This window comes from Myxine glutinosa, chromosome 1, assembly GCF_964187855.1.
Source record: "Myxine glutinosa chromosome 1, kmMyxGlut1.1, whole genome shotgun sequence".
NCBI classification, from domain to species: Eukaryota; Metazoa; Chordata; class Myxini; order Myxiniformes; family Myxinidae; genus Myxine; species Myxine glutinosa.
In genome coordinates this window covers 356,738,058-356,760,991 of record NC_136261.1, presented here as the reverse complement: position 1 = coordinate 356,760,991, position 22,934 = coordinate 356,738,058, and the positions used below count along the sequence as shown (strand labels likewise).

Genomic DNA, 22,934 nt, shown 5'->3' with positions numbered 1-22,934 from the left:
TTTGGTTTCAACAGCGTGAAGCCGAGCTAGGTGTGAGGCAGGATCACCGGCCCATAGGGGAGAACAGTATTCCATTGAGCTGCGGATGAAAGCCTTGTATGTGGTGAGGAGCTCAGGTGTGCCGAGGAAGGACTTCGCACGACGGAGGATGCCCAGTCGGCGACTGGCTTTGGAGGCCAGCTTGGAAATGTGGTTTTCCCAAGAAAGATCATGGCAGATAGTGAGACCCAAAATCTTGAGCGACAGAACTTCTTGGAGAGGATTGTTGAGAAAGTAGATGGGAGGGTTGTCCAGTCGATCTTTTCGGAGAGACATAGTAAGAGTGTGAGATTTGTCAGGATTGAAAGACATGTTCCACTTGTTTGACCAGTCTGTGATTTTGTCCAGGTCTTCAGAGAGTGAGGAGGCAGCAGACTGCCGATCTGAGGGAAGAGGAATGGAGCGGCAGAGAGTGGAGTCGTCAGCAAAGAGATAGAGAGGATTTTCGAGAGAGTCAGAGAGATCATTGATGAAGACCAGAAAAAGCACGGGGCCCAGAACACTGCCTTGGGGAACTCCAGCCTGAACAGGAAGAGGAGATGAGAGAAACCCATTCAGGGCCACACGTTGACGACGACTAGAGAGGAAGTCCGCCAGCCATGCGTGGAGATTTCCATGGATACCAAAGGAGGAGAGTTTGGTGAGCAGAGCGGGGTGCCAGACCGTGTCGAAGGCACGTGATATGTCGAGGGAGACAGCTCTAATTTCCTGTTTGGCATTGAGGACCTCCATCCATTGTTGAGACAGCAGAAGCAGCATGTCCAGAGTAGAGTGACCTGGTCTGAAACCAAATTGATGATCAGAGATCAAGCCATTGGAGAAGAGGAAAGATTTCATATCCGAAGCAATGATGGATTCCATGACTTTGCTGATAATTGGGAGAAGGCTGATTGGTCTGTAGTTGCTAGGATCTGTTTTTGCACCTTTTTTGTGCAAAGCGGTGATGTTGGCTGATTTCCAAGCAGATGGCAGTTGACCTTGAGCAAAAGAGAGGGTGAGATAGAGCAGCAGAGCAGGATTTTAGGACCCGTGGGCTGATGCCGTCGGGTCCAGTTGCAGAATCAGAGTCGAGGGTTGACAGAAACTTTTCCACCTTGTCAGGAGGAAAGGACACGGAGTCCAGGAGCAGCAGGGTACGACTGGGTATGGTGGGTACAGAGAGGGATGGGTTTGGAACACAAGATTTAGAGGCAAACACAGAGTTGAGGCATTCAGCTTTTTCACGTGCGGAGTCAGCTGTGTAGCCGTTTGAGGTAAGGGAGGGGATGGAGGGGGAACAAACACCAGAAACGGATTTGACCAGACGCCACCAGGATTTGGAAGAGGGAGACAGATAAGAGAGTTCGGTCTTGAGAACGGAGAGATATTGTTTCCTGGCTCTCTTGAGGGTGGACACACACTTGTTTCGGGCTTTGTGAAAGGAAATGAGATTTCCTTCCATTGGATTTGCTTTCCAGGAGACGAAGGCAAGTTGTTTCTGGGCAATAGCCTCACCACAAGATTCCGTGTACCATGGACGGGAGGAAGGGTATGACAACTGAAGACGAGATGGGATAAATCTGTGCATGAGAGAGAGCAATTTACTTTGGAAGAATTCCCAGGATGAGTTGATGTCAGAGGTGGTAGAGATGGGAGACCAGTCCAGATGATTGATGGCTGCTTGAAGACCGTGCCAGTTGGCCTGAGTGAAATGCCAGACTCGTCGACGCTGAGCAGGCTTCCTGAGGATGGTCAGAGAGATGTCCACTTTAACAAGGACATGATCAGATGATCCGATCGGAGCAGAAGAAGAGCAGCAGACATTTTCAGGGAAGTTAGTCATAACCAAGTCCAGAAGAGAAGATGTTCCGTTGACTGAGATCCGGGTCGGGAAATTGACAGATTGTGTCAGTCCCAATGAGTGGCAGAAGTCCTTTGCTGAGGAGCCATGGCTGGTGAGAGAGGTACCCACACCCAGCCAACTGGCATGATGACAGTTGAAATCACCACATATGAGGAAGAGAGAGTTGGGATGAGTTGATAGAAGTTGGTCCATATCATCAGACAGCGAGATGTAGATGGAGTCATCACTGTTTGGTGGACGGTACAACACACATATGAACAAGAGGTGGGAGCGAAGGGGAAGCCGTAGCCAGAGGTATTCCTGGGGGTGAGGTGGAGAGAGTGCAGTGCAGGGCGAGTGAGGAAGAGAGTTTTTGATAAAGATAGCAACCCCGCCTCCAGGACGAGGCTCAGGTCTATCATACCGGAGGAGGGAGTAGCCCGGGAGAGATACTATGGAATCAGAGACATCATAAAGGAGGAAAGTTTCTGTTAAGCAGATCACGTCTGGTTTGACAGAAGCAACCTGTATGGAGAGATCAGTTAAGTTTGAACGAAGGCCCCGGATGTTTGAGGTCCATACCGTTAATGAAGAGGAAGGGGGAGCATCAGATACAGAACAGGGGGGAGGAGGGGTAGGGTAAGATGTGGAAGAGGTGGAAGAGGTAGGGAGAGCTGTTGAAGGTGTGTCAGAGATTTCAGAATAGCTCGGAGAAAGGGAAGGATGGGGCGGACAAAAGGTTTGATGGTGATTGGGTGAGCCACAATGAGGTGTTATTTGAGGAGGGGGAAGAGCGAGGCAGAAGGTTGGGGGAGATGGAGGTGAGAGTTTGAAGGGGGAAGAAGCGGGGAGGACGCTTTGAGGAGGGGGAGTGAGAGGGGGGAAATTGAGAAGCAATGAGGGTGGGGAGATTTGAAGGGGAGGGGTGAGGGGGGAGTTTGGGAGGGAAGGGACAAGGGGAGGGATTTGAAAGGGATGGGATATGGGGGAGATTTGGAGGGGAGGGGTGAGGCAGGAGTCTAGGAGGGAAGGGGCGAGGGGGCGTCTTGGCGGGGAGGGGTGAGGGGGTAGTTTAGGAGGGAGGGGGCAAGGGGGGAGATTTGAAAGGGATGGGTGATGGGGAAGATTTGGAGGGGAGGGGTGATGGGGAAGATTTGGAGGGGAGGGGTTATGGGGAAGATTTGGAGGGGAGGGGTGAGATTGGATTTTTGAAAGTGTACGATTTATGGGAAACGAACATTTATTGCAAAATGAGTTTCTTGTGACCTTCGAGTTAAAAATACGTTTAAGGACGCTGGATGGAGGATGGAGTGCAGGAGAGTTTAGGGAATGTAGAAAAAAGGCACTATAGGAGATGGATATTTTTTTTGGGATGAATTGATTTGGTGAGCAAGTCGAAAGCAGCCTTTTAAAGAAGAAGAAGAAAAAGGTGTTATAAAATATGACGGAATACATAACTTGAGGGGAAAGTGTAAACATTGAAGGTTAATGAGTGAAAACTATCTGGGGAAATGGGGGAGAAACACGTGGTCGAAGAACGAACGAACGAATAAGAATGAATAAACGAATGAGAACAGAGAAGGAAATGTTTTTTTTTTTTTTTTTTTTTTTTTTTTTTTTTGAGTTGAGATTAACACAAGGAAGTAGGCTATGGGTGAAAAGACTGGGAATACACAGAACGAAAGTTATTGGATCACAAACGACGGACCGCTGAGAGAAAAACAAAGCCTCAAGGTTGTACAGTGCACACTGTACAAGGCCTCAAGACACGACACGAATTAACACGATTTTCAATACAGGTATGAAAGATTTGCACCGAAAAATCTTCGTCGGGACACAATATACGTACAACACCATAAATAAATACAGTTTTAACGAAAATACAAATGGGAACAATCACTTAACTTCGATTTCAAATCGTTCGCGACACGGCAAAGGCCTTGCTCGCGACACGGCAGACAGACGATCAATTTATGAAAGATAAACACCGAGAAACAACCAAAGTTGCACACAATAACTTCACACACCGAAAGATAAATACAGTTTCGACAAAATACAATTGTGAACAGACTTAACTTCGAAAAACGTGGAGACCGTGTGGAGCTTCGAAAATCCCTCCCACCATCTCCGAGATCTCGCGAGACCTCCAAAGGACCGTGGAGACCTCCGAGATCGTGGAGACCTCCGAGATCTCGCGAGACCTAAACTTGCTTGTTTATTTGAAGGCACACCCAAGGCAGGCCCATTTGATCCAAGCTCAGAGCTAGTTATCTATAATACTTGAATAATAGCAGCACGGTGACAGCCAATGGAACCAATATAGCAACTTTTGGCAAACAGAACGACTAATTGGTCCATCAGCAAAGTGACAGGTAGGCCCTACTAATATTCTAGTAATATAGATAACTACTTGAGGACTAGCTCTGAGCTTGGATCACATGGCCTGGCTTTAAATCACCAGGTAACTCTCGCCCAGTAAGTATCGGTACGGCATCTTGTTTCAGCAATTACCGAGGCTTGTTTCCCAGTTAGTGATTGCCTGTCGAACAAATACAAACGCCGATGCTTGAAGTAGTCTTTGCAAATAACACGATATAACAAATGAACACATGTTTTGATGTTGAATTTGGTTGTTCCTAGATTTTTCAATCACAAAGCACACGATTGTTGACGATCTTTTTGTGGGACAGGGGTGCAAAACATACACTTCTGAGTTCTGTGGGCAAATTTCTCGACGATTCGAACAGTTAAAAACTTGGCACATCGGCATCTTGAACACTACAATAACTTGTGATGAAATTAAGACGTACATGTCGGTTAATGAGTTGTGCACCTGTGACGTTATGCGAATCGATGGAAGTAGCTCATTTGCACAACAGAAGTGAAAATAGTCTGGTTTTAAAACACAACTATCTGGCTTATTCTCCCCCGCCTCTCCACCCCCCCAAAATTTTCTTCTGTTAATGGGCCAGGGACCTCATGCTCCAAAACATATCTTTTCAAAAAAAATTCTGATTGTGTCCCTTTTCTTTTTATCTCGTTATTTTAAGTAATATCTCTGCACCTGAACCAAAATCTAATCGGCTTGTTCTTGTCAACTACCCAACTCCTCTACAAAGTTTGTCATAATCCATCCATAACGTTTTGAGATATCGTGCTATATATCGTTTTTGGCCTCATCTCTCAATGGTGAAGAATCACTTTAAAAAAAAAAAATTCGATTCTAGTATCAGGATCTTCAACAAAATCGAATCAGCTTGTTCTTGTCACACACCCAACCTGTCCACCATGTTCCGTCTGAATCTGTCCATAACTTTTTGAGATATCCTGCTCAGACAAACAAACAGACAATGGGGTGAAAACATAACATCTGTCCAACTTTGGTGGTGGAGGTAAATATACAATGGTTGAGCATTCAATAATCCGAGCCACTGTTGAAAAGGTTCACTTTTGTTTGCAAACTATTTTATTTGGATTGAAGGTCTTTACAAGTGGAAACCTGATATGTGACCGTCGATGAAGCTGCTGATGAAATTCCTTCAACTCCCTTTTTAGCATTCGCTGAAATCCTCTTCTGGATCTTTTGGAAAGAACTGCATCTATTTTTTTTATTTTTTTTTATTAACTCAGATGGCTTGTTCAAATTATGATCTCAAAAGAGTGCTGAAAGTGCTGTTAAATAATCATTTAAATCTGGGTATGATAAATGTGTGATAGCAATCAATATGGCTTCGTCAACAAGATATTGTAACGATTTTGAGAAGTGTAACGGGTTTTGAGAAGTGTAACGGGTTTTGAGGAGTGTAACAATTTTGGAGGAAGGGTAACGGATGTGAAGAGTATGGTTTTGGTATGGTAACATCCTGGTAATGTAAATAATGGTCGCAGCCGTCCTCCTAATTAATTTCATAGAACATACACGCAGGTCACGATATATCTTTTAAATAGTGTATTTCCTTATTCCATGTAGGCTAAGTATGTGTTTTCCACTAGATTGACTTTGCATTGTATCAAACAAAATAAGCGTAGGCCCTTCCAATTTCCCCAAAACCTCCCTTCCATTTGCCTTCCGCATTTTGGTCGGTTTTTCTCTTCAACCACCATTGGCCACGAGGTAAGGTTGGAGAAGAAAGGCGTGTCTCCACCTCGTCAGAAGAGGGCAGGAGTGAACCGGCCCTAACAGCCAATCAACACCGCGGTGAGTGACCCGGTAGGCGTGCCCTCGGAGCCGGCGGCTTAATTCCGCCGGAGGTGATAAAAGCGAATGTAAGGAACTGCTTTAAGGAGAGGCCTTGAGAGATACGCTGGGGGATGACCTGGAAGAGGAGCGCAATCCACCGCAAGCCCTACCTACCTACCTACCTGCCTGCAATATCCCCTGTCGTTGGAGAGACGCGCTGAACGGAGGGAGACGGCTCCACCCCAGGAAGAGGAGCAGGTGTGCCGAGCCAGCGCGTGACGGCCGCGGATACGCGACGGAGGTTTTCCCGCCAAAACCGCGAGGGGTTGAAAGCTGCTGCCTCCGACCTTGCCTTCCTCTCAAGCAATCAACCTCGAGCCATTACCTGCCTGCAATATCCACCGTGTGAGTGTGAACGTCCTGTCCTACTCGTTTGTCTTGGGGATTAAGTAAATGAAATAGAATAAGTTAACAATGCACTGTGTGACTGCTCTTTTCCATCTATTGCTGTAAATAATATTGGTCGCTCTAAAAATATTGCTTGTGTGTGTATAATAAATCTGTTCTTCCTCCAAACTCTGTCTTTCTTCTCTCTTCTTCTCTTTCGGTCGCTTTAGAGGTTTCCCAATTGAATATCTGTAGCGCGATTAGTCAACGTTCGGGTGGAATCGGGTTCTAATCGGGGAGTAACTGTTCGGACGCGGTTAAATACACCACCGCTCGGTAAAATAACATCCAAAAACCGTGTCCGTAACAATTGGTGTCGAGGAGTTGGATTCGAACCTGGGACTAAATTTGTTAGGCCCAAAGTTTAAAAAAAAAATTTTTGGTCAAAATTACGAGCTGCCGAAATTGTGTTGTTTTATAAAACCCGAATTTTGAGATCGCGCCATGGACAATCAAGGCGATCGGATGTCGGTGGGGGAGATAGACGGGTTAGGGGTAACCCAGGAACCAGGGGAAATGTATGTGGAAGAAAGGGAGGAGGAGAGCAATGAGGAGGCGGTTGAGGGTGTATCAGGTGCACAAGATGGCGTCCTCGCGCACATGGTTGTTGCGGCACCAAATTTAGCCACGCCCATGGTCGCGGTAGCCGAACCCGAGATGCCAATGAATTGGAACCTGTTTATGAAACAGATGATGGCCTTTATGGTAAAAACAGACGATAATTTCAAAGGGATGGAAAACAGGATGGGAAACCAAATGGGGGTAATGGGGAACCGGATGGATGCTCAGAGTGAGCAATTGGGGGTAATGGGAAACCAAATGGGGGTAATGAGGGACGAAGCGAGGGGTACCGGTGAGGGATTAGACAATAATTTTAAGGAGTTAGACAAGAAATTTGAGGGATTAGACAATGGGATAGAAGGGGTGAAAAATGGGTTAATGGGGGTAGAAAACAGAATGGCCGCTCAAGAGAATCAGTTAGAGGGGGTGAAAAATGGGTTAATGGGGTTAGAAAATAGGATGGAGGACAAATTGCGGGAAATAGGGGAACAATCCGCCCGGGAAATCGAACAGATGGGGAACCAGATGGAGGAAATACGACGAGGGGTGAGTGAGGAGGTCTCGGGGCTGCGCGAGGAGGTAAAGCGAGGCGAAAAGCGTATAGAGAAAGAGGTGAGAAATAATACGGCAAAGTTACAGGGGGGAATAGAAGATCTGACGGAGGAGGTGGAGCAGCTGACAGAGGGACAAACTAAGTTAGTGGAGCAGGTTCAAAAGAACACTGCGGTACTAGGAGGGTTAAAGGCGACACAAAAAGAAATTAAAAACGAATTAATAGCGACGCAGAGGCAATGTCAGATGGTACGGGAGGAACTGACAATGAGGGTGGAAGAGGTGACAGAAGCAATGGAGACGAAGGACCGGGAGGTAAGGACGCACGTAGAAACGGTCACGGTAGCCTTAGAGGACGAACTTGAGGAGACGCACCGGGAAATAAAAGAGGTTAAACAAAAATTAGAGGAAGTGGGAGAAGAGGTGAGTGAAATTAAGAAGGGACGGACAGAAACTAAGAGGGAGATAAAGGAGGAGGTAATGGAATATGTACAAGGTCTGTGTTCAAATCATGATGTGATGCTCACTAACCAAATAAAAAGTTTGCAGGTGGCAGGGGAGGTGCGACGAGGTACGGAGGTGAGTGGCAATGTACATGATGTGAGGGGAGATTCAGTCGGCTTGGGGATTGGTTTGGATCCGGGTGTTCGTGAAAGGCCGTTGGTGAGGTGTGTGACAGGACAGGTGTGCGAAAAAAGAGGTGTGCGAGAATGTCCGACCATGGGGTGTGTGAGGAAAAAGTGCACGCCGAGGAGTGAGTGTGCCGTCAGGAGTGAGCCGGTCGAAGCGCGTGTGCGAGGGAGCACAGGGAAGCGCGGTGTGGTGAGTGTTACGGAGGAAGTAACGAAAAAGTGTGCGCGGGAGGATGCGCGAGAAAGGTGTGTAACGGACGGGTGCATGGGGAAAGCGCATGCTGTCAAGAGTAAGGGTGAGTGCGCGACCGAGAGTGGAGGTGAGAGTAGTGAGAGTGACAAGGAGAGTGAGCTGGTTGTGACAGGTGAGCGAGGATGTACACATGGAATAGAAGGATGCACACCTGGAATGGTAGAGCGTGAGTGGGAATGCACGCTGGAATTGGTAGTGAGACACGTGGTTGGGTGTGCGGGTGAGGGCACACCTGTGATTGTCACAGAGGAGGTGACCGAGGAGGGGGCGCGAAGCGGTGTATTGGTGAGGTGTGCGAGCAACGAATGTGTGCCAAAGTGTTCGGTGGTCAGGTGTGTGACCAAGTCGGTGAGCGGAATGAGTGTACCGAGGTGTGAAAGAAAAGGTACGAGGAGAATGGGAACGGCTGCATGTATGAGCAAGAAAGAGGTAGCGTATGCATGTAGGCCTGCAGGTGAAGCGTCGACGGTAACCGGGTTAAAGGTTAGGTCGACTTTTAGCCGGATCGGGCCCTCGGTGCGTGCCGGGCTTCGCGTGCCGCGAGAACCAGCGGAGATCCGAGCCACGGCGGGTTCGAAAGGACCGCCGTGCGCGATCCACGCTGGGCCTCGCGTGGGGCGGCCGCGTCCGGGCTCCACAGGGCGGAGCGGGCGGCTCGGTGGGGGGGGTCGTCATGGCGACCACTTTCTATTGAGACGTGCCGGCGGGTCGAGATCGGGACATTGGATGGCTCCGCGCCGGGGTGGTGCGTGGGGTCTCGGCCCGGGTGGGCCTCCGTCCCTGCCCCGAGTGCGGGACGTATCCAGCCGCGGACACAAAGGAGCCCGCATTCATTGCTCGGCTGTACGAAGCCGGGCTGTAGATGTGAATTGGCGCACCGAGAGGATGTAATAAGTAGACGGGTGATGGTGATAGTGATAGTAGTGATTTGATACAAAATTTAGAAAAGTGAATAGAATTGGCAGTAAATGGAAAATTTTTGAATTGTTGGATTTGAACGAGCGAAATTGGTAGTGAGAGACCCCCGATGTGGTGGGATGGCAAATCCACCATCCCTCACAGGGGGGGGCAAAGGAGCAATAGATTATGGGGTGTATGGCAGTGAAAACTAGCCCGGGTGGGTTAGGATATGGTGTGTAGGGATCTAGAAGATGACATTAGGTAACGTTAAGTTTAGTTAGTGACTGATACCTGTAGTGGGGACGCAGGTAGATTAGTGTGGATTATAATGACGTGGGAGCGCAATAGTTTAAAGGGACGACTGGGAAGCGCAAGTTTCAGAGGGGAGAAGTTAGCTGAGATGATGCCGTGTGTGTGAGGATTGAACGGGTGAGAATGGAACAGGTGTGATTGCACAGGTGTGCAACTGAACAGGTGTGTGGAGCAGTGTATGAGGGAGTAGTGGTGATTGCGTGTTGTGTTGACCAAATGGTCCAGGAAGAAAGGAGGGTGCAGGTGGCACCAGGTATGATTGCACAGGTGTGCAACGACAGGTGAATGAAAGACAGGTGTATGGAATAAATGGTATGGAGTATTGGAATGGATGGTCGTGGAGTGAGTATGGTGGAAATTGTGGAGTGGAGTGGATGGTGCGAAGGTGTGAATGGGGGAAGAGTGGACCCCCATCACGGATACCCGGGGCGGGTAGTGTAAGTGTTAGGTAGAGGGTATAGGTAAATTGTAGTTGGATATTGGCATCTGTGGTGCGGGTGACAGAATGGTATGTGGATGGGTGCGTTGGTGTTGTGGAAATGGCTGGGCGTGTAGCCTGTTAGTGTGTGTAGTTGGTTTGGGCACTCCACCACTGTAAGGATGTCGGCCAGGTGAGGCCGCAGGTGGGCTCTGGGAGCCGGTAGTAGTTGTGTGGATGGGGCCCGAGGATCCGGAGGACGGACCCGGGTAGCCCAGTGCCAGAGGGCACCAAGGGGTGACAGAGCCAGGAGAGGGGCTGTCCCCAGTTAGTTAGGTTAGGGTGAGGAGCTAGGTAAGCTCGGGTGGCAACTACAGTGGTGGAGGTGTGCAGGTGGGTAGACCTGTTGGGAGAGGTACACGTCGCAGCCCAGAAATTGTGCTAGAGCACCGGGAGATGAATCGGGGGAGTGAGACCCCAAAATTGAGGAGCACCACAGTTTGGCCAATGGGAATTGGTTATTAGAACCCATAGTGTAAGTTGGCCAATGGATTGGCAGGGAAAGACCCCGGGTAGTGTAAAGTGTGTTAAAGTCATTTAGAGGATAGTTAGGATGAAGGATCTCCTCGCACCATCTGCATCCACTCACCTGAGGTGACAGGTACTCCACACCATGCCATGTTTTGATTATTTTTTATGATGCAAATGTTTGGATTGTGAGACGCATCATGACGTGGGTGTGACATTGTGCTTTGATGTTCCATCTCTGCCTCCTTATGAGGATTGATGATGAATTTGATGATGGCAAATTTTGAAGTAGAGGGATTGTGGTGACGAATTTGGTATAAGGGAAATATGGGGAAGACGTGACAGTAGTGACGAATTTGTAAATGGGTAGATTTTGTAAATATGGGGTAAGAGCAAGGGTAGTGTAGGTGACAGGGGGGTGACGTACGGTAGGGACGAGCTTTCTCACTTCGCCCTCCGTACGCATTTCACCTTGCATTGCCTTGTTTGACGTGTACCCTTGTGACCTTACCCCTCGCTCAATTGTCTTTCTTTTGTCTCCCACATGACCTGTGCGCCATTGGGTGCCGAGGGGAGCGTGCGTGAGGTGGCCATTGTGCGCCCGAGATTCCCAGAACCAGCACGCATTGCGTTGATGTACCACTTTATGGACCGCTGTTCGGCGGCCAAGTACCACTTGATGGACCCCAGGTTCTGGGGCAGAGCACCTCTGTTGGAGACCGGTCATAGTGGCCAGGGAATCTTGCTTGCGGACCTCGGTAAGGTGGCACCTATGCCAAACAGGTGGACCACCCTTAGTTGGCCCCTGAGGCCCTAAATAATAATAAAAAACGAACACAAGTTGTGCTTTTTATTATGTCCAAATAGGCCGCATGAAGCCAGAAGACGTCAGGAAGAACATCGGCCCAGCAGACAAGGAGAAGACCACCACCAGTTGTTTTGTTGTGTTTATTATGAACCATGGTGACTGCGCACCGAGTGGTGCTTTGTGGTGCTTGTGGTGCTTTTGGTGCTTTTGGGTGCTTTGGTGGTATTGGTACTGGTACTGGTGCATCGATGCAATGCGTGCTGTCTCCTCCCTCCCAACAGGAATTTCTTTCTCTTGTTCCCTAAAAAGAAAAGAAAAAACACACAGGTCCTGGGTTGCGTTGTAAATAAGAAATCACGTCATTGTAAATAATGCTCCCCACCGTAAATGTATAGTTTCAGAATAATTCCGTAATTCGGTTAGCTGTGGGCTTGAGTCTGTTAGACAGGATGCAATGCAATAGGGGGACATACTTATTTGTGTTTTAAAATTGTCACACTCAGGGTCAGGTTAATTGTAGAGGGAATTACACCTACATGTCACACTCAGTTAAGTCTAGTAGGCCCGAGGACGTGCCTGAAGAAAGGAGGGTGCAGTGTAACGATTTTGAGAAGTGTAACGGGTTTTGAGAAGTGTAACGGGTTTTGAGGAGTGTAACAATTTTGGAGGAAGGGTAACGGATGTGAAGAGTATGGTTTTGGTATGGTAACATCCTGGTAATGTAAATAATGGTCGCAGCCGTCCTCCTAATTAATTTCATAGAACATACACGCAGGTCACGATATATCTTTTAAATAGTGTATTTCCTTATTCCATGTAGGCTAAGTATGTGTTTTCCACTAGATTGACTTTGCATTGTATCAAACAAAATAAGCGTAGGCCCTTCCAATTTCCCCAAAACCTCCCTTCCATTTGCCTTCCGCATTTTGGTCGGTTTTTCTCTTCAACCACCATTGGCCACGAGGTAAGGTTGGAGAAGAAAGGCGTGTCTCCACCTCGTCAGAAGAGGGCAGGAGTGAACCGGCCCTAACAGCCAATCAACACCGCGGTGAGTGACCCGGTAGGCGTGCCCTCGGAGCCGGCGGCTTAATTCCGCCGGAGGTGATAAAAGCGAATGTAAGGAACTGCTTTAAGGAGAGGCCTTGAGAGATACGCTGGGGGATGACCTGGAAGAGGAGCGCAATCCACCGCAAGCCCTACCTACCTACCTACCTGCCTGCAATATCCCCTGTCGTTGGAGAGACGCGCTGAACGGAGGGAGACGGCTCCACCCCAGGAAGAGGAGCAGGTGTGCCGAGCCAGCGCGTGACGGCCGCGGATACGCGACGGAGGTTTTCCCGCCAAAACCGCGAGGGGTTGAAAGCTGCTGCCTCCGACCTTGCCTTCCTCTCAAGCAATCAACCTCGAGCCATTACCTGCCTGCAATATCCACCGTGTGAGTGTGAACGTCCTGTCCTACTCGTTTGTCTTGGGGATTAAGTAAATGAAATAGAATAAGTTAACAATGCACTGTGTGACTGCTCTTTTCCATCTATTGCTGTAAATAATATTGGTCGCTCTAAAAATATTGCTTGTGTGTGTATAATAAATCTGTTCTTCCTCCAAACTCTGTCTTTCTTCTCTCTTCTTCTCTTTCGGTCGCTTTAGAGGTTTCCCAATTGAATATCTGTAGCGCGATTAGTCAACGTTCGGGTGGAATCGGGTTCTAATCGGGGAGTAACTGTTCGGACGCGGTTAAATACACCACCGCTCGGTAAAATAACATCCAAAAACCGTGTCCGTAACAATATATTTACTGGAAATTCATCCCAGATTTTGAAGTTTAATAAATCATCAAATCGCATTATTTAATCTCACTCGCTGCGAGGTGGGGTTACGTTGCCTTGCTACTTCCTGGAAACTTTGGTGTGTCATTTTTGCTGTATGCTCGCCATGTCCAGTTCAATAATCTACAGTACTTTATCTTGGTGGTGTTGTTCCCTTTACACGTGTGTGTTTATAGTGAACACTCTGATGCCGTTCGAGTTTTATGTGACCTCCGTTTATGGCAAGACAGCATCATTCCAGGAGGACTTCCTGGCTACATCCTCAACCCCGTGTTCCGAGAGAAGTTGCGAACTGCTCTGCTCGGAGGGTTTGTCCACCCCCAAACACCTCCACCTTACATGGGCCAACCGGATGGAGTAGCTGTTGCAGGTGATATTAGGGGAAGCCGTAACTCTACATGGAAATGTGGGCAGCTTTATCCTTTCACATGATAGGTGACCCTTTATTAGAGGAAGAATTCTGTCTTTCACACCTGTGATCCTAATTTCAGCATTGCAATAAGGCTTTACTAAACCGTGCATTTCCTGGTTGTCCAGGGGCCAAGCTTGGTCGGATGACACGCGTGACCTTGGGCCCGATAGACATGCCCGAGATGTGACTTCGCTGGACACTTATGCTATGGAGCGTTGGGAAGTAAGGCCAGAAACACACTCTGATGTTTTAATTTTCCCATTACAATGTGTTACCATTGTAGTGGTAAAGGGGCCATCTAATTATTAACCCCCACAGTCCACTTATCATACATTGCATACCTGTCCCTCTCCTCCCATTATTCCTATCTCCTTTCTACCAACTCCCAACCTCCTCACCCTTACCAACTCTCCCATGTGTGCAAATTGTAAATGTAGTGTGAGCCATTAAAGCCTTGGTACGAGGTAATTAATCCACCCCCCCCCCCCCCCACCCCCTCATATCTCAACCATTCAGGTAGTGCTGCATTTCATGGTGGGGTCTCCGGGGTCAGAGGTCAGCACAGATGTGGCAGAGCTCCTTGAGGGGGCGGGGCTCATGTCCAGGCACGTCTCACGCTCAACTTATCACGTCTCACATCTCTGCATTGCACTTTTATAGAACAAGTATTTATCGTAAACATTAATCGTCGTCCAGGTTTCGAACGCTTTACTTTTATCGTGTTACTAGCGGAGCCTAACCGTCGCTTCGCTGATGGACCAATTAGTCATCTTGTTTGCCAAAATTAATTTACCCGTGTGAAGAGTGCTTTAACTTCAGCGTTGCTCAAGGTAAAAAAGGGAATTGTAATACCCTCTACCACCACCAGGTGGCGATACACGGTACCCATTTACATGGAGAGTTCATGTATTTGTATCTTTAGTTTGGAGTTTGTAATTTAAAAGATGTGGCCGTGCACAGAACATATACAATACAAACACAGAGATTTTTTTTTTCCTTTTACAAGTACAGATGTGCAGTAAATCTTTTGTAAAGTTGGGAATCGCACCATTTAATAAATAACACTTTTTTTTTCTTTTTGATACCTCATTTCCTACTTTACCAGGATTTTCTTTGCGAGTTAAAAATACCTTTCATTAAATTTGTTGAAAACAGTCAAAACTTCATCATTGGGATAAATGTTCCATGAATCCATAATCGATGAAACTCAGCTCAACTTTCATGATATGATTAAATAACACTGTTAAACATGTCATTCTTTCTACCGAATGGTTGGTTAAAGGGGTACTGTATACACTGTTATTCCTAGGGAAGGAGGTTTGCCGCCATCTATAACCTCGGCGGGCTTCCAGTTCCTGCTCCTTGACACATCTTCCCAGCTGTGGCTCTTCATGCTCCAGTACCTGCGCTCCGCGGAGGTCTGAGAGGAACAGTGTTGGATAATTGTCATTACACAATCTTAATCTTCAAATATTTGGGAACTGTTAATTTCTCTTCATTTTGATCTCTGATTCTCCCACCTTACTCCTGCTCTCCCATCAGGCCCGAGGGATGGACTTGGTGGAGATTCTTTCATTCCTTTTTCAGCTTAGTTTCTCCACTCTTGGCAAGGTATTGAGTTCATGGAACTTGAACTACACACTCGCGCTTGGCAGCTAATGCTCCTGTTTTTAACCTTGACCCCGGTGAACCTTGATCCTGGATGCAGGATTACTCAGTGGAAGGGATGTCTGACACGCTCCTGGCATTCCTGCAACATCTTCGGGAACTTGGTCTCGTGTTCCAGCGGAAGGTATGTTATTTTGTGTTTCTATCTTTAACATCATCTTCTCTGGAGTTTGGTTTTTATGCCTCCGCCGACGAAGTCGCCAGAGGCATTGTCTTCGAGTTGTCCATCCGGCTGTCCGTCCGTGATAGGTTTTCATTACCGCGATAACTTGAGAACGGCTGAAGGAATTGAAATAAAAATTAGATAAAGTATGTACTGTTACGCGCTCCTCCCCGACCCCCTGGTCACGGTATACCTCCGAGCCCCGAGAGGAGTCACGGCAGAAAAATGTGTTATTCTGTATGTCAAAGATCAATGGGGAAGCCACACCAATTGTTACTCACAAACAAATATTGTATTAAGATCACACAAGAATAACAGTACAACAATAATATGAATCAAAAGTACAATCAATATCCTATGATGGTACCATCAGTTTTATAATATTGTTACGGAACCCAACGTCGGTCTCTGTTCCCCTTATCGAGGAGGGATTAATCCCCTCGTCTATGACTGACCGATGTGGTCCCTGACGCTGCACAGCTACCTCCGGAAAGGCAGGTGCGCAATCCCGTTCGCGTCCGCGGACAGATGTTAATTGCCGAGCGGTTTAGCAACCGTGGCACGAACTATTAACAAGAACTAGACCCGATTCTTGTACGTTGGCCAAATCGTGCCACAGGTTTTCAATGGGGGAAATCACAAAGACGACCGGACGAGCATGAAGAAGAAGAAGAAGAAGAAGAAGACAAAAGTAAGAAGAACAAATATGATTTATTACTAATATTTACAAGTCAAAAGAAACCAAGGAAGGAGGAAGAATACGAAAATAAAGACAGAAAGGAGTAAGGAGACACAGTGCAAATATTAGCTTACCTATAAACAGTCTTACTTAACCCAGGACAAGACACACAAAACAGACTACAAGCACACTTACACGGGGGATGATGACAGGAATGGCAGGAGGTGGATGGCTGGGGGGAGAGGCAGGTTCAGCTTGAACCGGAGCACGGTCGGGCCGGGAGTGAGCAGCCGCCGCCCTTTCTCGATCGGCGCGTTCAGCAGCCGCCGTTCCTTCGCGGCCACGGTCGAAACTGCCATCAAAGCCCCGAAGCTGCGGTCGTTCAAAGCTGCGATGGTTCCAAAGCTGCGTGGTGGATTCAAAGCTCCGTTGGTTCAAGCTGCTGTCTCTGCCGCATCTGATGTGGGGGCGTTGCGTGACTGGTTCTCTCTCTGACGCATCTCTCCTCGCAATCCTTCCCCACACCCTTTTATAAGGCGCGTCGCGATCAAGCCGCGCCACGCCCGTGATGGTATCTCACCAGCCCTGATTGGCTGGTTGGGGCTCGCTGGGCTCCACCTTCTCATGACGAGGGGAGGGCAACGCCCTTCTTCCCCGAGACGGAGCACATGCTCAATGGCGGCAATTGCAGACAACCGCCCAATGCAGTTGGCAATGAAAGCTTTTGAATATGAAAGGGGATCTATCTTATTTAAATTTGATGCAATGCAGAGTCAACTAATGGGAAACACAGCCTTAAACTATACACAAAGAATTAAGTTAAGCACCCCCCCCCCCCCCCGTTTTTTTACAACCTCGCACATTACAAGTTTGTTGTCGTCAAAACAGTGTAATATACCCATGATATTGCTATATTTTCTGGAGAAGTGATATTATGGTCACATAAAAACATAACAATCATGCCGGTTTCAATATTTTATTCTGAATAATTTAAGGTGAAATTTTTTGGGAATTTTAGGCATATTTTCACCTCAATATAAGTATGGAGCTATAGGTCCATCACGGACAGTGTGGATGACGTTTATGTTTTCTAACGTACAGTCGTTGTTCTGAGAAGACCTCTAGCGATCTTTGCGTCAATAACGTGTGTAGGACCCACGTGATCGGATCACTGACTCAACCAATCACTTTTTTTCACTTTGATCACTCAATTTCATCAATGGATAATTGCTAATGTCATACCAATCATTATTTGATCTCACATACCTTAGAATATATGCCAATGTATACATATACACAAAGAATATATATTAGGGGGTGCTTACCTTAATTCGTTGTGTAGGGGTGCTTAACTTAATTCTTTGTGTATACATAGAATAAGGAGATAACTATTTAGAAGGGTATATGATTTGCTACGTGCATGTATATGGACTAAGAGGACGACCTTTGACCTTTTACACTACGGAGGGTGATATTTACAACAATTCATTACACTTGCAACAATACCAAAAAGAAACAATTCTCAAATCCACAACAATATATAACTCGCTGTGCTCCAAGTGAGTGAAACAAGAACATCCCCAATGTGTCTAATCCCCGGCTTCAAGCCAGAGTCGATCCGCTCCAGCGATCGACAGATCAATGTCCAATCGAGACCAGAATCCCGTTGGGTTTGCAGGTACAGTCCGGCTGCCAAAGCTGTGCAAAGGCGCCCTCCAGGCGACTGGGAAATCCAAAGGCGCCCTCCAGGCGACTGGGAAATCACACCCTCGGGTATAGACGTTCCAAGGCTCACAGTCGGCGACACGCAGACTTTCCACTCAAAAGCCACGTCACACACACACACCCCATATCGACGTCTGAATGCGGTGAAAATGGTCGAAACGAGTCGAAACCTTGAGCGAAGCGCAAGTCCTGCGCGAGTCAAAATGGCCGACGGCCCGGTCTCGTGGCGCAACGGCACGACGATGATGACGATGATTCTCTTCAGAATCCACCGCAAAACCTGACACGCAGGTTGATCTGTCACAGCGATAACGTCTCTGTCGCAGGAATCCCTTTCCCGGGAAACCAAAAGTTCACTCGTGACTCTTGCTCGCCAATGTTCGCTCCAGACCGCAAAGCAACTATGCTTCTTGTCCGACTCCACTCGCTCCGCCTTCTTTTCTCTTCTTCCTCGTCGTCGTCCGGTTCCCGATCCGGTTTCCTGTTTCTTTTTAACACTAACTTTTCCACCTTTTGAAAACAGTTCATACACAATAAACCTTTTGAAAACAATAATAGTACATGGAACCAAAAATGTTTCAAGTGGATGAAAACCACAACAACGGAAGTGACGAATCCGTAACAGTACTATGATGTAAAGATGAACTGATGAGATTTTGGTGTCAAGTGGTCAAAGGTCAGAGGTTGTGTTAGGTAAAAAATCCTGTTACTGTGATAACCTGTGAACCAGTGATGGGATTTTGACCAAAGTTGAGTACAAGTATGTATTATGATGCAAAGGTGAACTGATTTGATTTTGGGGTCAAGAGGTCAAAGGTCAAAGTCTGTAATAGGTTTTTGTGACAGCGATAACTTGGAACAGCTGAAGAGAACCAAGTCAAACTTGGTACAAGTATGTATAATGATGTAAAGATAAACAGATTCGATTATGGGGTCAAGAGGTCAAAAGTCAGAGGTCCCATTAGGTCAAACGTCTGTGACTGCGCTAACTTGTAAACCAGTGATGGCATTTTGACCAAACCTGGTGAAAGTACATATGAAGCAAAGACGAACTGATTAGATTTTGAGGTCAAAGGTCATGTGAAGTAAAAATGTGATTCTTGAGAACAGCTAAAGGGATTTAAATAAAACTTGATACAAGTATGTATAATGATGTGGTAATGTGAGCGGAGGCATATCGGTCGACGTTGCGGTGTTTAAGAGTGCCGCTCTAGTTCTTTATTTTTTATTTTGCATGTGCTTTGATTCTTTCTTTTAAACAAGTGGTTGTTTGTTTTTTTTCACCTGATTTGGAACAAAAACAAAGGTTTGTGAATGTGTGCTTGGCACAAAATGGCAGAATCTGGATTTGATTAGTGAGAGCATCATATCTACTCATTCTGTCTTTTAGAGGCAAGATCTTTTTCCGTACGCAGCACAAGGCTGCTGGGCCACATCAATGGCTAGGAGGTGTGGCTGTGCTGCTGATTCAGTGCCCCCTCCCCATTTGTTCATGGTGCCGACGATAGCTCACCTACGCTTTGCAAAGGACACCGTGGGATATTTGACATCCACCGACTAATGTCGGCAGATGGGACGCCAGTTTAACGTACATCCGAGGGACCGCGCAACCATTGCACATGCTTGATGGCCGCAATTGCGGCCTCCTGTATCAATGTTCTTTGTAAGGGAACTCGTTTCATAGGTGTGCTGTCCTTAAATGAAGATTTTTATAACCTGGTGTGAACTCCATTGTACACAATAAACATCCCAGAGTGTCTGCCGATAACAAGTAGGCAACATGCTCGAGTACCATGGTCAGCTCCCGAATTTCCCCTCTGAGTTGTAGATGGCTTTACAACCGTCTCCTGAGAACTCTTTCCATCCTGTTTTGCAACAAATTTTGAAAGCTTGTGAGAAAGTGATGCCACAAATTAGACCCCTTTCCACCTACCATCCCAATGTCTTCCTGGTTTTATCAACATCATATTATTGTGATGTTCAGCCTCTTTTTATTTCCCCTTCCCCCACCCCCCACTCCCTTTGTTTTGCCTTCCAAAGAAAGAACTGAACATGTGATAGTTTTCATTTCCTGCCCGTTTGTTTTTTATAGCGCAAGTCCCGGCGGTACTACCCCACTCGTCTGGTTATCAATCTGGCATCCGGTGTTGCCCATGGCAACAGCACATCTGGCTGCCATGGTTTCATCGTCGTGGAAACCAATCACCGTGTATACGCTTACACTGGTACATAAAAACCAACCACTACACACGAGGGGTGTTCAGTTTTTGGCCCATTGTGCACACAAAACACGTGTGCCAATGAGGAAACACCTTATGTTTAACCAAAATCGCACTTTGTAACGGTGCATTTTTCATTTATGAGAAAATATATTTACAATGTGGATGACGAGCAGCTGCAACGCCAAAGGTCTCCATTGTTTACTTGATACTTTGGCTGTAAACTTTTTCGGCACCTTTTGCACACTTGCCCTGATCTATGAAAAGCAATCGCTGAATGTATCCTGGGCTACATAAGTGAATCCGCGACAAGAAATTGGCGAATGGTATTGAAACCACTCTGTGTGGGGTCCATCTCTTGTAATGTTCTTCTTCTTCATCCAAATGTTTCTGACCCTAAAATTTATCTTTCACTCACTTTCCATTTATTTGTGCACTTATGCTACACCCAAAATGAAGAAGATTGTCATGGGGACCGCAAGGCTAGCCCCCGCTCTAGCAGGGAAAATGGCCTTAAAATGCCTGTTGTGCTCCATCCACATCCTTCTCCCTGCCTGTGTTCTCTCACGATCTTTTCTTTCCGCATTTCCCGGTCAGACTCCGAGTTGCAGTTGGCGTTGGTTGCTCTGTTCTGTGAAATGCTTTATCGTTTCCCGAACATGGCGGTTGCTCAGATCACCCGAGAGAGCGTTCAACAAGCTGTCAGCAGCGGCATCTCAGCTCAGCAGGTTTGTTTGTTTTCTGTGCATCATGATTTTCTCTCTCTCTCTCTCTCTCTCTCTCTCTCTCTGTCTCTGTCTCTGTCTCTGTCTGTCTCTGTCTCTGTCTCTGTCTCTGTCTCTCTCTCTGTCTCTCTCTCTGTCTCTCTCTCTGTCTCTCTCTCTGTCTCTCTCTCTGTCTCTCTCTCTGTCTCTCTCTCTGTCTCTCTCTCTGTCTCTCTCTCTCTCTCTCTCTCTCACTCCCCCACTCCCCCACTCCCCCACTCCCCCACTCTCCCACTCCCCCACTCCCCCACTCTCCCACTCTCCCACTCCCCCACTCCCCCACTCTCCCACTCTCCCACTCTCCCACTCCCCCACTCCCCCACTCTCCCACTCCCCCACTCTCTCACTCCCCCACTCTCCCACTCTCCCACTCCCCCACTCTCCCACTCTCTCACTCTACAAGAGCGAGGTTAAATTGACAGTGGGGTAGCAGGGCAGCATAATCGGCAAGGAGATAAATGACCAGGAAAGAAGGGAGGGAGAGAGAAAGAAGGGGAGGAAACATTGAAACCAGTAAGTAAGAAGTTGGGTTAGGAAGGATGAAAAGAGACATTGCATGATAGACTTCATGCCTAGACGCTATGTCGTTGAGGCCTGAGAGCTAGACAGACGTCATGACAAATTCACAAATTGGACACAACAGAATCGAGTAGATATGGGGATTGGATACACAAAAGATTGACACCATAGAGACAAAACAAGAAGGGAAGACAAGACAGATCTGGTGCGAAATCTTAGCTGTTCGCGAAGTTTTCGAGGAATAGCCAAAACCATGTCCACATAAGAATTGAATGCTGGAAGAATTTTCTTCCATCTTCTTTCAATCCATTCTCCTGGCTCTGCCAACAGCTTTTGTGCAGAAGGCGTTGCTATTATAATGCCCCCCATCCTGATGATATGGCTCGCCCTAATTCCTAGTCCACTATTGTCATCTATATATATAATTAGCCGAACCGCACAATGTGTATGTATGTTTCATTACAACCATTGTTTGGACAGCTGGCCTGACACCACCCACAATTGGAATCTGACTCCACCTACTCCGTTAGGCCCAAGACATATTAACAATCGCCATGCCTTCCCTATAAGTTTTCTCTTCAATGTAAAAATACAGCGATTGTTAAAAGTATCATCAAACGTCGATAGGTTGCAGCCCAAAGTTTGTTTTGGCCCCAGGCTTCAAGCCTTCTGTCCCAAAGGATCATTCCTTCATGGCCCAGTAGAATTGCAATCTATCCAAGCTTTCTAAACACGATGTATTATATATGCACATCATCAAATGGAAGACCTGCATTGGAGTCGGCAGAAGGAACCCGAATAAGCAAAGATGGAGTCGTCAAGAAGAAAGAACCTGGATAGGATTTGGGTTTCAGCCGCTTCTCCACAACCCTCAAACGCATCCAGGTGCAGCCAGGTGAGCCTTGCAGAAAAAAATTATTCAACAATTCTCTTCTCCTTAGACAGATAAAGAAAGAGGGAAATGAAGAAAAAGCAAGAATTAGAATGAACTAGTGCATGCCCGTATGTGCGGGGAGGTAAGTTTGTGGACATACGTACGTTGACGTACGTACCAAAAATAAGGCCTCACTGTCCGGAAGTTCGCATATCGCAGTTACGATTAATCGCAAATTAGTTGTAATGGCCAATTCTTCAATTAGCGCCAACATATTTTGCCATTTTGCAATTTCATCACAAGGAAAAGCACAAAGAGAAGAGAACAACAAACACACACGCGGTTCCTTCGCTGTAGCTTGACCGTACGTGCAAAAAAAATTAAAAATTAAAACTTTCATCGTTCCTTCGGTCTTCGCTCTCGTCCTTCGCCGTTCCTTCGCTCTTGTCCTTCGCGGTTCCTTCGTTCACGTACAAAACGTATGTGTTTGCTAAATAAATGGCCATAACTTGGTAACCACTTGTCCGATTAATAGCAAACCTTGAAAAGGCACATCCTCAGGTCCCCAGCAATATACCTGGAAAGTTTCACTTAGATCGGACCAGTGGTTGTTGAGAAACAGCGGTCACAGAC

At 47.0% G+C, this 22,934-nt stretch overlaps 1 protein-coding gene across 2 annotated transcripts in view; it reads left to right on the top strand.

Annotated features, from left to right (window-relative positions):
• Window positions 1-22,934, top strand: part of GTF2H4 (general transcription factor IIH subunit 4) — a 52,562-nt gene that overhangs the window by 6,561 nt on the left and 23,067 nt on the right. The window contains exons 3-10 of one of the 2 annotated variants that reach the window (XM_068099249.2): window positions 13,455-13,586; window positions 13,816-13,912; window positions 14,207-14,295; window positions 15,000-15,108; window positions 15,233-15,301; window positions 15,399-15,482; window positions 20,018-20,150; window positions 20,742-20,872. In XM_068099249.2, coding sequence (XP_067955350.2) covers window positions 13,455-13,586; window positions 13,816-13,912; window positions 14,207-14,295; window positions 15,000-15,108; window positions 15,233-15,301; window positions 15,399-15,482; window positions 20,018-20,150; window positions 20,742-20,872 — 844 coding nt within the window. Of the gene's footprint in view, window positions 1-13,454; window positions 13,649-13,815; window positions 13,913-14,206; window positions 14,296-14,999; window positions 15,109-15,232; window positions 15,302-15,398; window positions 15,483-20,017; window positions 20,151-20,741; window positions 20,873-22,934 lie in introns of both variants that reach the window. The other variant, XM_068099254.2, reaches the window with a different exon arrangement.